Source organism: Maniola jurtina, chromosome 7 (genome assembly GCF_905333055.1).
Source record: "Maniola jurtina chromosome 7, ilManJurt1.1, whole genome shotgun sequence".
Lineage (NCBI taxonomy): Eukaryota > Metazoa > Arthropoda > Insecta > Lepidoptera > Nymphalidae > Maniola > Maniola jurtina.
The window spans coordinates 8,151,170-8,169,113 of NC_060035.1; the positions used below are offsets into that span (position 1 = coordinate 8,151,170).

The 17,944-nt window shown below is 37.4% G+C and overlaps 1 protein-coding gene across 1 annotated transcript; it reads left to right on the top strand.

The window, feature by feature from the left end:
• The first annotated feature begins 306 nt into the window (after window positions 1-306).
• LOC123867136 (polyamine-transporting ATPase 13A3-like) lies at window positions 307-17,416 on the top strand. Its single transcript, XM_045909014.1, has 20 exons — window positions 307-541; window positions 1,448-1,675; window positions 2,184-2,412; window positions 3,038-3,242; window positions 3,761-3,974; window positions 5,806-5,936; window positions 6,019-6,201; window positions 6,790-6,978; window positions 7,264-7,476; window positions 8,006-8,140; window positions 8,587-8,700; window positions 9,383-9,656; window positions 10,419-10,546; window positions 10,761-10,884; window positions 11,682-11,843; window positions 12,736-12,890; window positions 13,427-13,650; window positions 14,044-14,192; window positions 15,085-15,272; window positions 15,996-17,416. The coding sequence occupies exons 1-20, from the start codon at window positions 508-510 to the stop codon at window positions 16,128-16,130; spliced, it is 3,414 nt and encodes a 1,137-aa protein (XP_045764970.1). The 5' UTR covers window positions 307-507; the 3' UTR covers window positions 16,131-17,416.
• The last annotated feature ends 528 nt before the right edge of the window (window positions 17,417-17,944 follow it).

Consider the following 17,944-nt stretch of genomic DNA (forward strand, 5'->3'; position numbering starts at 1 on the left):
ATACAGAGTAGACGGAGTAGTCAGTAGACCATGAAATGGAAAGTGGACTTCGTCTGTGTTGGTGTTAGCTGGCGGGCGTGTTGTGCCTTTTAGGAGTGTTTTTTTGTTGTTAAAACTGACTGGACAACGCTCTAAAGAGGTGCCGTGCGTATGTCGGCGAGCGCTGGCACAGACGGGGTCCATACTTGTATAGTTTAACTAACTTGTTACAAATAACTACAAACTTGACATTGGCTGATCTTTGTAAAGCCAGACGAGAGAGAAAAAAAAGAAAGAAATGGAAAGTACTACCAACATTACAAAATTTTGACATTTAAAATTAATGTCGAGTGTCTACGGCTTCATTCATTTACAAAAAGGTGTGATGTGCAAGCGCGATCTTATTAATTTGTTGGGATCGCTTAAACATTTTGCTAATATGCGGTAGCAGAGGGCAATAGTGAAATAATTTGTCACATTATAATTATTATGCCCTAAGTTCTTTTTGCTGAAAATAGTTTTACGGGGATGTTGAACATGAATAATGCCTCAGTCGCCAGTGGTAAGTGTAGATTTGTAGAATTTCTTCGAAAGTATCAGCAATTTAACTAGTGAATCATTTTATATCAAGACATGCTTTTAATTTTTTACTTTCTATTTACTTAAAATCTATACGAAGGATAGGTATAGTTTTGTTGGAATATAATTATGTTAATGGTATGTTCAATTCAGAAGGTTTTTATTTGTAAAAGAAAGCCATAATAATTTCTGTAAAGGTTACTAAATGTTATTTTTTGCTATAATATACTTATTCTACATTAATCAATTTAACATTACCCACTCTATCACTGGTCTTATCTGGTCTTCACTGTGTTGTGTGGTTAACTTTTTTTATATTTCTAAGATCAATGGATTTTTTAAAAGAATAAGTATTCATTGACTTTGTCACAGTGCTTACGCATTTATGTAATGTATTTATTAAATTCAACAACTGTATTCAGTCTAGGTAGGTACAGGTGCCGGCAGTAAATATTGCACATCAAACTTTAGAAAGAGATTTCTGCTTTGTAGTGACTTTTGGTCAGTCTCAATGACAGAGACAGTGCTCTATGAAGCCATTATCTCTTCCTGAAGTTCGATGTGCAATATTTTCTGCCAGGTACTGTACTTATAGTAATAATGTCACATGGTTATTGCACAGTTGTGCAATAATTTTTACTCAATAAGTTTGTTTAGTTAATTTTTTTCTTGTGGCAATTTAAGCAATTCTAAAATTCAAATAAATACCCTACTACTGTTTGAATAGAATGAAGTATAAAAATATTCTTAAACAAATAAGTTATATGTACATTAACTTGGTATTATTTATTTAAAATATCTTTGTACATGTAATGAAATGAATAAATAGACGTATTATAGTCTTTTTATTAATTTTTCTTGTGTGTGTACCTTTTCTTAAAATTTTCAGATGACTATGAAGTCATTGGGGAAACCCAGTGGCAAATACTGGAGAATATTTCCGAAGATCATGTTATTAAAATATATGGCTACAAGTATTCAAAAATCCGTGCAATAGTTTTTCATTCAATTTGTGCACTACTATGTGGACTACCATATTTTGCTTTGGCTTACTATCCTACATTGAATCGATTCAAGTATTTAAAATGCAGCTTGAAAATGGCTGAAGAAGTGTGTGGTGAGGAAATATGATTTTATATTTCAATTTGGATAATTACAGGCTAGTGATAATGTCTCTCCAAGGCCCAAAGGGAATAAAACATCTTAATTCAGACCTTCAAAGTCAATCACTTTAATAGTTATGGACCTAGATCAACATTCCTTAATGCAGTTGCAACTAAGAAAGATGACCCTCACATACTAAAAATTTATGTGAATCAAAGACCTTAATTTTTTTGTGTTTAGATTGAATTTATATATAGAGTCTAGATTTGTAATCAATATCATACTTTCACCCTTGCTTTTTTTGAAATTCAGAGTTAGCCCTTAACAGCTGCAATCTCACCTGGTCGTGAATAGTGATGATGCAGTCTAAGTTGGAAGCGAGCTAACCTCGAAGGAGTATGGCATTTTTTATTAAACCCATACCCCTTTAGGTGCTTTAGGCTGCAACTGCTACCATTAACTCGCATGATAAAAAATATATATACATAATATTGTTAATTATAAAAGAAAATTCTTTTTAGTGACTGATGGGGAGGGCTCCTTTAACATCGAGAGTGTCCAAGAAATTGATCTTAGCATCTCCAGTCATAGGGATAATAGACTACGCTACTTCATTTACCAACACAGCCGCTACATCTGGCTGAATGACCAAGGAGCCTTCATTAACGTACTGGCGCTGAATGAAAAAGTAACCATTAGTTTGTTGATGGAAAATATGGCTGGCATAAATAAAAGGCAACAAAATGAACTGTGAGTATAGGCATCTATATTGCAAGGAAAATAATTTTGCTGTCCTATATTTAAAAAGCAGTTAACTTCAAAAAACAACAATTTGTTGCAGGTATTTAACCAACTTCTGAGCTAGCTAACTTGGAAGGGGCATAGTAGTTTTTCTAAACCCCTATCCCTTATTGGTTTCTATAATTGTACCAGAATTGCTTAGTTAATAGCTTAGTTTTGCTGGTAGAATAGAAACCTCACCCACTGAATCAGGGAGGTTGTCAAATACTAGACACAATGTGGAATAAATTGTTTGTTGTATGTTGGTTGTTTTTGGATTTATATGTTACTGGGTGTTATTTGTGATGGATTCATTTTTAAAAATCTGTCTGTCTCCGGGATGAGAGATATCTCTGTACCAAATTTTGTCAAAAACGGATAAACGGAGGGCCATGAAAAGCTAGGAGACAGATATACACACTTTCACATTTATTATATTAAGTATAAGGAATGTTGCAAGAAGCACCTCTTTAATCTTTTTGCATTAAAATCTAATGTGCAACTGTCTACGATCATCTCAATATTTTTTTTAGATTTTAACTGTTTTAATTTAATTATTAGTGAATGTCGTATTTAACTTGCTTTAATGTTTCAGAATAAAATTGTATGGAAAAAATTCAGTGGAAGTTGAAGTAAAAAGTTACTGGACACTTTTTGTAAATGAAGTGTTCAATCCGTTTTATCTTTTTCAAGTATTCTCTATCATTCTTTGGTCAATAGATGAATATTATCAGTATGCATCATGTGTTTTCCTCCTTTCAACCGGGTCTTGTATGATGGCACTGTACCAAACCAAACAGGTAAATACATCTCTTACGATATGGAATATGGGCTTACCACCTATTGAGGAAAACTTGATTACATAGTTTCTTGTTAAGTATCTTGATAAATCTTGCATGTAATAATTAAGCTTTTTATTTCCATCCTTACATTTCCTTGATAGTAAATATATATTTACAAACTTCATGTGGTCAGTTTTTCGTTAGCCGCTTTAGAAAGTAGATTATAATTTATAAGTTAGTGTTAGATTATAATTAGTGTGTTAGTCTTTGATGGATCCCAAAGTCTGGTTGAGAGTCTCCTCCATGTCTTTCCACTTTTTCCTTTTTCCTATTTTAGGTAGTATCCAATCTCTTCCAGCTACTTTTACAATGTCTTGAGGCAATCTTGTGCATATATAAAAGGAAAAGTTGTCTAACTAACTAATCTAATCAATCAATACACAGCTCAAACTAATGGACGGATTGGGCTGAAATTTGGCATGCCAGATAGCTATTGTGACATTAGATATCTAAAACATTATGACTATTCTTCACAGATGAGCATAAATATTCACAAAATGGCGGGCTCGACTAGTGTATTCACGGTAACGGTGCTGCGCCCCACGCGGACTGGGCGCGAGGAGTACGTGGTGAACGCCAGCAGGCTGGTGCCGGGCGACGTGATGGTGCTGCCGCCCGACGGCTGCGTGATGCCGTGCGATGCTATGCTGCTAACTGGTACTTGCATCGTCAACGAATCTATGCTCACTGGTGAGTTGATATTAAATCTGGCTGGGTGTGTTGTGGGCTTCTTATTAGACCAGGTCGCGTTTGAAACCCTCGTTAGCCTTAGTTTCAAATTTACGTAATTAATTATTTATCCCAATTAATGTTAATTATGACAATCAAAACAGTGTTACTACTGCTAACTAGTTCTTCTGCTTCCTCGGGATTGGCGGCTGTGCAAAATTCTTGCAGACCATGTATAACATCGGCCGTTGTTGATCTATTGTGAGCTCTACAATAGAATGACAATGAATTGAAATTCGTCAATATGGAGTGAAGTACCTATACCACAGTATAAAGATATACAGTGAGCCGATGCAATGTCTTTAATATTTTAATTTTGAAATCCAAAAGGGCCGTCAGTTTTTTTTTTGAGAAACTGCGAGTGTTTTTGGGATAGAGGTATGAAAATGATTCCACTTTGAAATCTAAGAGTGCAGACATCAATCGTCTCGCAACGCTAAGTCGCTAGGCGGCATGTCTTTGCCCGAAAGGTTGTTAACTAACCTCCCACCAGGTCAGAGCAAAGCTGATGTAGAGGTTTCTAAACTACTACGGCGGGGAATCAAACTCAGGGGCTCTCGCTTATAAAACCGAATCGCTCACCACTGTGCTGAGGAGGCCGGTTTTTTAATGAATATAATTCAAAGGGAAATGACAATGTATAATAATTATTATTTATCGGATATTGTATCTTTGGCTTAAAAACATTCTGTATATTTAAAGGGAAATAAAACGAAACATTTTACGCTTCCACTTTAAAAGTGCGCAAACGCATTGTGTATTCCGAAGAAATCGATGTATGTAGATACAATTCAATAAACGATATTGCTGATCGTTAGCTAGAGTAATTTATTTAACTCGTATCAACTGGTTGTGAACTGTGTCATACATTTTAGACCCAATTTATTGTTATGTACTTCCACAGCGCAAGGGACTTAAAATCAATAACATTGTCGGTGGAGCCAATCGACATAAACTTTATGTTGTGCAATCGTAAAATACAAAGCGGGGCCAGAGAAATGAGTTAAACTGTTTCAACTGAAAAAAACACTTTTTTTATACACAAAAAAAGTTTTTTTAAAATAATCTACAGAATATATTAAAATTATTAAAAAAGCATAGTAACTACAGTTTTCAGGTAAAAATAAAGCACAGATCAGAGTCAGGGATAAGAAACTGAGGCTATATCATTAGACAAGCTTTTTGAGTTGAAACAGTTTTGATCTAGGGGTGTGCTGTAAGCGTAAGGGAATGGTTACAATATAACTTGGACCATTACTGTATTAAGTATATCTAGGCTTTCGTTATAGTCATTTCATCGAAAGACCCAAGCGCGATATGGCACGAGATCAGAATATAAAATTAGGGATCGCCGGGCAATACCCGCGTCCTTTTTCCGCATCAGCAGCAAAAATGTAAATCGGAATCACTATTCGTATTATAAATGCGAAAGTATGTTTGTTGGTTTATCCTTTAAGCATGCCGCAACGGAGCAAAGGATCGATATGATTTTTCACATGATTATAGTTCAAGACCTGGAGAGTGACATAGGCTACTTTTTATCTTGAAAAATCGAGTTTCTACAAGATATTTGAAAACCTAAATCCGTTAAAACTGTTACGTTTTGTTGCCGTACAAAACAACGTGTAAACGGTTTTATACTTAATGTATGCGCCATTATGTATTCATAAAATTTTTATTAAAACAGCGTGGGGCGTTAATGCTGTGTGAACGGGATCTTAGTATTCTACCGTACTGTATTGTCTGCATAGACTTTTATTTGCATATTATAAACTAAAGTGTATATTTTTAGGTGAAAGTGTGCCCGTCATGAAAGGGCCTCCGTGCTCTTCGCCAGAAGTCTATTCAACTGAGACTCACAAAAGGCATACACTTTTCGCTGGCACTCACGTAATTCAAACGCGATTCTACGGAAACAACCAGGTATTTTTCAAACAAAGTGTATCATAGTATTCTAAGGAGCTTGTTAGTTTATAAAGATCTTTAAAAGTGACTTTATTTTCAGGTGTTGGCGAAAGTAGTGCGCACTGGTTTTTATACTGCCAAAGGAGAATTGATCAAAAGCATTTTGTTCCCGAAAAAGTTTGATTTCCAATTCTATAAGGATGCCGTCAAGTTTGTCATATTCATGTTCTGCATCGCCGCTATCGGAATGGGATATTCAATATGGCTTTACGTAGTTAGAGGTGTAAGTACTTACTCAAAATAAACAAAAATATCGTAAGAACTAAAAAGTAACTAATGTTCGCCTCCAGAATGCAAGCTATCCCTGTAACAATTGGATGAGGTCTGCGACTTCGTTCACGGTGATTTAGGTTTATAAAAAATCCTGCTGGGTTTCTTTGATATTCTGGGGTGAAAAGTATGTCTGCCTCCGGAATGCAAGCTATCTGACGTATATAAACGGTAAATCTCGGACGTCATGCGTCATGCGCATCCGGGGAATAAAATGAAAAAAAAAATATCGTTACTGTCACTGTCATCGTCGCTACTTACTATCCTCTCAGTTGGTTATTGCATATAAATTAAATTACTTACTGCGCAGGTATAATAAGGTCGCAGGCATTTTAACGAGACACCGAAATGTAAATCGATAACTCACCCACTGTGCAAGTTCAGAGTTGGAGACCTTTTAACATGCCACCGACTGTAGTGTACATGAAAAAAAGTACCAGAAGCGCATAGTAGCACAGGAGGCTAGAATAGACAAACCGTTCTTTTCACCTCACAGTGTAGAAGTATTGCAGACAGGCATAAAGTAAATGGAATTTTTCAGAGTCAGGTAGGCCTAATAGTACTGCGCACGCTGGATATAATCACGATCGTGGTGCCGCCGGCGCTGCCCGCCGCCATGACGGCCGGCATCGTGTACAGCCAGCAGCGGCTCAAGCGCAACAAGATCTTCTGCGTGTCGCCGCCGCGCATCATCATCTGTGGGAAGTTGCAAGTCATGTGCTTTGATAAGGTTAGTTTTTACACAACTACGGCAAAGCCAAAAAGAAGGGTTAAGATTTTAGCAGTCTATTTAATAAACATATTATGTTTGTATGTATGTATGTATATGTATGTATGTTTGTATCGAGATTTTGTGTGTTTCACCGTAGCGCCTAAACTACTGGGCCGATTTTGATGAATGAGGTGTCAATTGATTCGTTGTAGAGGTCCAGGACTTCCTTCTTGGCTTGGGGCCTTTAGGAATTACCAAACCTTAGTTGCTCTGAAAAAAACATGTTTCTCCATTTTTATACAGACTGGAACTTTAACTGAGGACGGGTTAGACCTGTACGCAGTTATTCCTTGCAACCTAGACGAGAAGTTTGGGCGCTGCGTCGATGACATCGCTGCTCTTCCCGCCAAGAGTCCCCTAGTCCAAGCCTTAGCTTCTTGCCATTCACTCACCAGCATACAAGGACAACTAAAAGGAGATCCTCTCGATTTAAAGATGTTTGAGTTTACTCAGTGGGTAAGTTAATTACAGTGTTATTATGCCATAGATATTTTACGTTCATTTTATATAGCGTATTAAATGCGAGCTCGCTGGCAAGTTAAACAAAAGATACAAAACGCACGAGTGTAGAAGAGATAGCGAGCGCTCTACAAGTGTGACCGAAATGTGGTAGTTTCAAGTCTTCACTTTAGATGCGTTTGTATGTACAGTACCCGGCAAGAAAGATTACAAAGGGACAGTTGACAGCTTTGGTTTGGTAGAGCGTCATCTCTGTTACTCAACTAGTGGCCCTCAATATTTGTAATTAGGAGGAAATATTCCTTGAGTACGCGAAAAAGGGATTTTGAGAAATTCCAATGGGATATTTAAAAACCCCTAAAACCAAGTATGTGTACGAAGTTACGATAACACCTAATAAAGTCGTAAAAATAGATGCATGCTGTACATTTGATGTGTACTGTGTATACAAAAAATGTATGAACCACTTAACTGTCACAGACATTTCGAACTGCTTTAATATTTCAAAAGCTTATTATATTTGTAGGTCCTTGAGGAACCAGGCCCTGAAAATACGAGATATGATAACCTGACCCCAGCTATTGTTAAGCCAGCCACTGCAAATGGAGACCTGCAAAATTTAGACAATTATGACCCTTTCACCATGGAAATGCCTTATGAGGTTAGATTTATGAATCTACTTACTTAAGTAAATAATTTGTTTAAATTCTCAACAATGCTCATTCAGACTATCTATTGAAGATTTTTACGCCAGTATGACTACTGCGAGAAAAATTGCCACGATTTTCGGCAAATTATTATTTTATTATAATATATTTATGTACATAAGTTCATTATGTACCAGGTACCTACATATATTTTGTTTGTTTTTTCTATATATTGTTGTACCTATTCTTCTTCCTTTACAACCTCATCCAGTGCCTAGGGTCACTGGTAGAGATGGTCACTCTTATAGAAATAAATGTTTCCCTGATGTCCACTTTTTGTCTTTTCTTTTTACTGTTACAAATTTTTGGATCAAATAAATTAAAGTAAAGGAAAAATAGTGAAGATATCGATGAAACTGTTCAGACTGAATAAATTAGTTTCGCCTTCGTTTTGTTATAGGTTGGTTTGCTGCGTAGATTTCATTTCTCGTCATCCCAACAATCTATGGGCGTTATCGCCAGGGTCCTCGGGCAGCCACAAATGGTATACTTTGTGAAAGGAGCGCCTGAAAAGGTACGAATGTTAATCAACTTAATTCGGTGTTAAGCCAAGAACAAAGGCAGTGCATGCAAAATCTCAAGTTTCTAGACCCTGTGCTACCCAGATGTATATGTATGTTGATATAGTCAATTTTTTCTTCTAAAGATGTTATAAAAAAAGTGACTGACTAATCTATCAACGCACAGCTCAAACCACTGGATGGATCGAACTGATATAGGTAGCTGTTATCCTTATATTATTACGTAGGCATCCGCTAAGGGTTTTTGAAAATTCTACCCTTAAATATTAAAGGTATTAGAGGTAAAATTTGTATGAAAGTATGCCAGTTTTAAAGTTATAACTGTGGATATAGTTTCATCCAAAATTTGTATTAAGGCTTTCGGTTGAAATGAAAGAATACTATCGGTTCCATGATTTTCGGAAATTCCAACCCAGCATATCTCAAGCTAAGTATGAAAATTGGTATTTGGAGTTTCGATTAAAACTAAAAATCTTGCTATTTCAGAATTTTCGGATTGTAAGGGCAAAAAGAGATTTTTATATGCAAGTAGAAGGGATACAAGAAGTAACATAAACAAGATTTTTAAGAAACTAATTCCACGCGGACGAAGTCGCGGGCAAACGCTAGTTTATGTCTATAGACAAAGCTGTTTAAATAAAAAATAAATAAAAATAAGCTTTAAATCTATCAAAGGTTGCAGGTATGTGCGATCCAGTCTCATTACCAGACAACTTCAGTACGATACTCAATGAATATACATCGAACGGATTCAGAGTCATCGGCCTTGCGTACAAGAAGCTGGACCGCAAAATGAAGTGGGTGGACGCACAGCGGCTCAAGAGGGAGTCTATAGAGTGCGATATGACGTTTTTGGGCTTTCTAGTCATGCAAAATAGCCTGAAACCGGAAACCACGCAAGTTATAAAGGAGCTACACGACGCGAATATGAGACAGATTATGGTCACTGGTGAGTTTGAACTTATTAAACTTGTTTGTAAAGAATACTTAGTTTCCTTGAAATGGATTTTACTATCTTTAGCAAACTTGTAATAAGCATTTCGGTAATGAAAGTGTATAAAGTTAGTGATTCTCTCAATTGTTATAGATTTAGATTTAGTCATAGTTTGATGTTAATTTAGTGTGTAATGATGGGGCTGATCCCTATAAAAGCCTCTTAACAATTATTTTGGTTTAAAAAATGGATTTTACAAACAAAATCGCGTTTTTTCATTTCTGGTGTTATACTATAAAGAAAACTCGTTAAAATCGAAAATTTACTATAATTTCATAGTTTAAGTTTTCACTTCTGTTGGTAGTCCCCACTGAGTGCCAATTCTTTTTTATATCTTAGCAATGACTACGCTATGATACAAATCCTTCAAGAAGGTTCACCATCATCATAACGATCAACCCATCGCTGGCCCACTACTGATCAGTCTCCTCCAAAAATGAGAAGGGCCATAGTCTGCCACACTGGCACAGTGCGGATTGGCAAACTTCACACGTTTTTGAGAATGTTATGAAGAACGCTTAGGCATGCAGGTTTTCTCACGATATTTTCCTTCACCGCTAAACAAGTGGTATTTAATTTGTTTAAAACTCCGAAAAGTTACAGGTGCGTGCCCGGGATCGAACCCCCGACCGTCGGGGAAAAAAAGTCTACGTCGTAACTACTAGGTTATCACCGTTTTTAAGGAGGTTACAACAATATTATCTTTGATTTGTATAGGGGACAATATAATGACCGCGATGTCGGTCGCGCGCGGTTGCTGCATGGTTCAGCCTCATCAGAGACTGGTGCTCATTACCGTCGGCCAGCAGCAAACGCCCGATCAACGCCCAGCGTTATGTATGGAGGTGAGAAATTAAACATTTAATTAAATCTCATACTAAGCACATCTCTGTTATAAAAAAACAACTGACATAATTATATAAGGGTATAAAAAGACTGATTGACTCTTGGCGATGAAGATACTTGAATTATTTTATCCCCTGTTTCGTAAAATATTTGTTGGTGGTCAAGCTGTGGGATTCTATAAACTGCTTATCAACATAAAATTTATTTTTGTAGGTAGTTGGTGAAGGTGGGCCGCCCAAGTTAGCGATAGACGCGTACGTACTGGCCATGGAAGGCAAGACGTGGGCCGTGGTTCGCACGCACTATCCAGAACTGGTGTCCACTATTGTTACCAAAGGTCAGAGTTAAAACCATCCGTATTTTTTACGAAATAAGATTTAATTTAAATTGCACTACACAAACATTGAAGCATGTCTACTCACTATCGTTGCGTATAAGTTATGCGAGTGGTTTTGTTAGGCTTGTGATTTCGCATTTATTTATCACTGATATTCACATCTTGAAAACTCGTGGTTTGAGTGAGTTTCGAAGTTTAATCTCATTCATCGTCATGATGATATCGCCGTCTATCATTGATAATATGAGTAGCTAAATGATACCTGCAAATTCGTCCTCATGGATTGAGCTTTTTCAAAAATCCTGTGGGAAATCTTCGATTTTAGGGAATGAAAAAGTAGGCTATATCTGAGTCTGTGATGCAAGCTATCCTGTACCAAACATATGATGCCCGCGACTTTGTCCACGTGGATTTAGGTTTTTCTTGGACAGAGAAAGAGGCCGAAATATCCCGCCCCCGAGATTCCAGTTATCTCTGTACCTTTCGTTAAAAATGGTTTAAGGGATGAACTGTGAAAAGTAGCAGAAAGATTTGGCATTTGAAAAATCGGCCCATCACTGGTTAGCCCATTGCTGGTTTATTGGTTTGTTCTTCAATCACATCGCAACGGATTGACGTGATTTTTTGCAAGGGTGTAGTCAAATACCTGAAAAGTGACATAGGCTACTTTTTATCCCGGTTAACAACAAAGTTCCCACAGGATTCATTAATCCACGTGGATGAAGTCGCGGGCATCTTTTAGTAGTAAATAAATCAATCAATAGATCGAATCATTAGAAAGTCATATATTTGTGCAGGTATGATCTTCGGGCGATTCGGGCCGGACCAAAAGACGCAGTTGGTGACCGCACTGCAAGGCGAAGGACTGATAGTAGGCATGTGCGGCGACGGCGCCAACGACTGTGGAGCATTGAAGGCCGCGCACGTGGGCATCTCCCTATCCGAGGCGGATGCTTCTGGTAAACAATTAGAATAGAATGACAGCTAAAACCCAAGTTTTATGACAGACTATGGCCAACTAGTTAAAATCCTTTCGGGGACCTTACTCATGGGCCTGTTCGCATGACAGGTTGCGCTGATGAGGTTGGTGGGCAGATGGCTCCAAATCATTTCCCGACGGTTCCTGCTGGTCTTTGTCGCAGATTAACATATACATATATTGATAATGAATATCACTGACCATAGTTTAAACGCTTCTGGTAAACTCACTATATTATAGTTCATCCTGCTCTATATCTTGCTCAATCTGCCCTAAACCTCGCTCAATTCGCCAATGTTGCCAATTTAATCCCATAGACTGTTGAAAAAAGTAGAAGTCAGTTGGCGCAAGAACTTCCAGCCATACCTCTTACGGCTTGGAGACTGTCTGTTATGCAGTGTTGATTAATTAATCTTTTAAGTTGATTAATCTTCTCGTGGGATACGTTGATTTCATAGAAATTGTTGGATAAAAACTGCTGTTCAAGTAATAATGACCGTCAGTTTTTAGCAGCTAGTTTGACTATGGAATATACCTTAGACGGATAGTTAACGAGCAGCCCATTAAACAAATGTTCGACACGTTTGAACTTGCCCGGAGTGCACTAAGGACAAGTACGACGTGTAAGTCCTTTCCGCAATCCGCCATGAACGGTGCACTGTCACTCAGGACACGCACTTATGCATGTTCGCGCACGCACTTTTTTCTCTTCCACTTTTAATATGGGTACCTTCAAGTCAAAAGTGAATAGGCAACTTCTAGGCAAGCACACTCCATCTTAGGCAGCATCATCACTTACTAGCAGGTCTGATTGCAGTGAAGCGCTAGTCTGTAAATTAAAAAAAAACTTGACCAGACTTTATTTTTATCAGTTGCCGCGCCGTTCACGTCTCAAGAGCAGAACATCCGGTGCGTGAAGCTGCTGGCGCTGGAAGGGCGATGCGCGCTCAGCACTTCTTTCGCGATCTTCAAGTACATGGCTCTCTATTCGCTGATACAGTTTTTCTCCATTCTCATCCTTTATAATGTGAGTTTTGAATTTATTTTTCAATGTTTAAGAGGATTAAACTACTAATTAAGGATTAAGGTACTATCAATAAATTGCAAAATATTGTCTTCCAATTTAATAAAACAGAAAATTTTCTACAATGTAACATAAATAAGTTTTAAGTAAATGCAGGGATTAACAAAATATAAGTCAAGTCAAGATCCTTTTTCTCAGAAATGCTTAGAGGTATCATTCAAATAAAAAAATATGTGTTTGTGCCGCATATTTTGACACTCGCAAATAAATCAAAACCTCTAGGATACTTCCCGTTAACCTACAATCATGAAAGGCAAGAAGCAAGATCTTGCAGCACAAGTAGAGGGAAAAATTCGATAATCCTTAATTTGTAGTTATTAGACATAAAAAAAATTAAATACTTACATTTACATTTGTCATATTTTTAGCGGTTTTACTCCGATTATGCCGTATCTTTCCAAGTTGCGGAACCCTTGGTGTGCCAGTTCGACTCGAACATGGCAAGTATTATATCTTACATTGGTTCATGTGTTTTGCAGTTCTACTCTATCCTCGGCAACAATCAGTTCCTATACATCGACTTGGTGCTGACCACGATCCTGGCGCTGTCGCTGGGCCGCGCGTCGCCCGGGCCGGTGCTGACAAAGCAAAGCCCGCCCGTGTCGCTAGTCGCCGCGTCCAGCATCCTGCCGCTCGTCATGCAGGTCGCGCTCGTGCTGACCATGCAGGTGGCTTCCATCTACCTCCTGCAGTCTCAGCCATGGTGAGTCATTCATACCCATAGAATAGAATAGAATATATTTTTTATTCAACTAAACTTTTACAAGTGCTTTTGAATCTTCAAAATAATCCAACACTGGTTCGGAATGAAGTTCTTACCGAGAAGAACCAGCAAGAAACTCGGCGGTTGCTCTTTTCAAGTCTTTTGTCCATAGTCCGGGTGGACCTGTTCCGACAAACCAAAGCCCACTCGTGATACCTGATAAAATACTGCTTGAGCCTGTTGCTGGCTTCTTTTCAGTAGAATCTGCTTTCATTACTGGTAAAGTCACTACAGAGTACGAGCAGACCAACTTGATGTTTCTTAAGTACCTGAATGTAGGCCTACTTGAAATAAAAATAAGTTATTAATATGACAATACCATTTTTGTTAAAGGTTTGAACATACAGAGGGCAGTGCAGAAGCGGAGACGGTGGTGTGTTGGGAAAACACAGTCGTATTTATTGTCTCAGCATTCCAGTACTTAATAATGGCTTGCGTCTACGCCAAGGGCTGGCCCTTCCGGCAACCATTTTGTGCCAATTGTAAGTATAACTTAATTAATAGAGTTGCAAAGTATTCAAATCTAAATCATATATTAAAAATAGGTACCTTTTGTTTGTCCGATTTGTTAGATTTGAAAGATGATATAGTGGTGATAATTAATTACGCAAACTTAAAACTATAGCTACTAACTAAGGTTCCAAACGCGCCCAAGTCTATTGCTGTATTGATACAGAGTGGTATGGGAAGTCCAAACGAAAACTTGGTGAAGAGATTAATTAGTTAAGGTTTATAACTAATAAAATGCATCAATGCCCATAAAGAAATTAGAAAGTATGCCACTTGTCTCGGAATTGGTGGGTTACCAATGTAATTGTAATGACCAAAACTCCGCGAACAATGTACGCCGAATACTGGCTGCGATGACCAGCCATGAACTAACACCTGACCCTGTGCGTTTGTAGACTTGAAGGTACATTGCGGTTTTGTGTTAGATATGGTCAATTGTTGTTGTTTTGCTTAAAATTTAGATGTGTTTCCATATTGTAATTAGTAGTAAAGTACCAAAAAAATATGGACATAATCATGAAAAGATCAATTTAAAATTCCACCCTTTCTGACTGAATGTCTGGTTCCAGTTTTCGTAAGGGCGTCCCACACCCTGTATACAAAATTTATGTTATGTGACAACTATATCAGGATGGGTTGTTTGGGACCTCCTGGTGTCTATTCCAGTCTTATGTTGAAATCTATAGAGTGAACTTTGACTTTGCTCAGATTTAAGTTTCAGTTATAACGAGACGGCACTATGTCAGCAGTATAGCGCTGTCTCGTTTTAACAGTGTCTTAAGTCTAAGCAAAGTCAAAGTGCGCACTGTATATTATCTCAATCTTAGTGTGGTCTTACTGTATGTGTTTACGCTGTGGTTACAGACTGCATGGTGATAGCGCTGGTGACGCAGTCGGTGCTCGTGACGGTGCTGCTGCTGAGCCCGTGGCAGTGGCTGGCTGACCTGATGGAGATCGAGGTCATGAAGCTGACCGACTCAGACCAGACCATGTTCAGGGTCTACTTGCTGCTCATCCCCGTCTTGCACCTCATTCTGGCTATTGCGATTGAGGTACATGCATATTTTTGGGTTTCGTGCCTAAAAAGGAAAAATGGAACTCTTATAGGAGCACTTTGTCTGTCTGTCCGTCTGACATGTCTGTCAAGAAAACTTATAGGGTACTTCCCGTTGACCTAGAATCATTAAATTTGGCAGGTAGTAGGTCTTATAGCATAAGTATAGGAAGAAATCTGAAAATCGTCAATTTGTGGTTATATCACAAAAAAAAATCGAGTATCGAGAGTATCGACTAATTTGTAAGTAACTCACGTCGAGCCTCGATAGCTCAACGGTTGAGGAGCGGACTGAATTCCGAAAGGTCGGCGGTTCAAGCCCCACCCGTTGCACTATTGTCGTACCCACTCCTAGCACAAGCTTTACGCTTAATTGGAGGGGAAAGGGGAGTATTAGTCATGATTAGCATGGCTAATATTCTTTATAAAAAACAAAAAAACTGAACCCTTTGAACCTGAAATTTTCATATTAACTTGTGGAGATGATACTGCCATGATACTACCGCTACTAGAATGCCATAAACCTACTTTATCGTATTAGTTTACAAATTGCGAAAAACCAAGTTAAATTTGAATTTCGCGGTTAGACCCGTTTAATGGACCTTAAACAGATGGGCCATAAAAAGCTAGCAGACAGACGGACAGACAGACACATTTTCGCATTTATAATATTAGCATGGATTATTATTTGAATTAAAAAAAACTTTTTGTTTTGTTACAGGCAACTCTGTCAGACCAAGATCGCTTCACATCCCTGTTCCAGCTGTTAAAGCGGCGCTGCTCTGACAAAGAAGAAGCCGCGGGCGAGGCCGCTTGCCCGCTGTGGCCGCCACGCTCGCCCTCGCATATATGCTGACGGAGCACACGCTTAACATACGCACCTTACATAGTGTTTGTATTGGTTCGGTAGTGACTATGGCGTTTTCACATTACTAGTCCCTTTTGACACATTTATGTACTTGTATGTAGTAATACATAATTAGCAAGATTTTTTTCCGAGGTAAGGACAGACTGGTTCCAACTTGCATCCTTTTACCATGAAAGGATTCGGCAAAAAATTTGAACCTGATCCATTGATTAGATGCTTTAGAGAATAATATTATTTAAGATAAAAAAATGTGCCAAATTGGACTTGATGTGTGAAAAATCGTGTGAGTGATAAATGACAGTGTATAAGTGAGTGAGTAAGTAGTATTATTAAGAATTTTTCAATTTTCCACCCACTACAAGCTGTTTAATAAACGACTATTTGAGTGGTGATTCTAATATCGACCATAAAATTGCTTTAATACCCTTAAATTGAATGTTGTTTGCACATCATAAAACTTCAAAATTTATTTCGCTTCATCGCCGGCTCACTACTGAACACAGGTCTCCTAAAATGAGTACCATGCTGGCCAATTATTGCAGATTGCTAGACTCCACACACTTTTGAGATCATAATGGAAAACTCTCAGGTATGCAGGTTTCCTCGCGTCACCGTTAAAGCAAATGATATTTAATTTCTAAAAACGCATTAACCTAACTTCTATTAGAAGTGCAAAAATGAGTTGCAACCTACAATTGTTTTTTGTCAGGAATGACCTGCCCAGTGATTTCAAGCTTATATCGTGGTTTAACGATATAATAAAATGTAAGTAGCAGGTTTTGTAGAACGAAATATTATATTTTTAGCTAAAATGTCCCAAAATTGTGGAATTTTTACCCTTTTGTTACTTAGCACGCATTATAAGTAATATTGAATTGCTTTATCACGTAGGAGGCCATTTGCTATACGTTTGGCGAATTAAATACGCAGCGATTTTTCTCTTCCGTGCAAATGTCGGCTATGCTATGTAATGGGCGGAAAAGCAAAATATTCCTTATATTATTTTGGTAGCGACTACTAATAAATAACTGCACAAGTGACAATAGATGTGAGATCTTATCATTTCAAGAGATTTTAAGCATTTTGAAATTCCATATGTAAATAAATTACTGGATGTTGTGCATAGAGTAAGTGTTACATATCTGTTAAATACATTTCGAAAATGTATGATAAGTATGGCTTTTATTTCTCATATTTTAACACAGGCATGATTGAACCATTTTGGATATAAATGGTTTATTTGTACTTATCCTAGTTAAAAGTATGATGTGTCTTAGTATGAAGAAATACTTTCTTTATAATTTGATGTTACTATAGTTGAAATAATATTAGATAATGGCTGTAACAGAGATAATTTTGTAGGCTTGTGTATCCCGAATCAGTATTTAATTTATTTTTCAAACATGTAAGTACTCAGTGAGTTGTTGGAAATTTTAAAGTTTAAGTGTAGATTATATTAAATTAGTCACTTAAATTTTCGATTCGACGCGGAGAACCGCGTGTATATTGATACCCAGAAATTAATTCTGGAGACCAAAATGACGTTTCGTGTGTAGTCTGGTTTTTAAGGCTCTTTCATAGTGATGTGATGCAATCGATATTTAGGTACTGATAAATATTTACCGATACTGATATCATGTATATGAATGAGACAACAAAATATGTTTTTTTAGTAAAAAATAGCTGTGTTGAAAATAATTCCGATTCAAATGAATAAGTATGATGAAATAGGTATGATTCTCAATTTATAAGTTTTACATACTATTGAAAAATTCTTTAGATGAATTATTTTTTGTTACTTA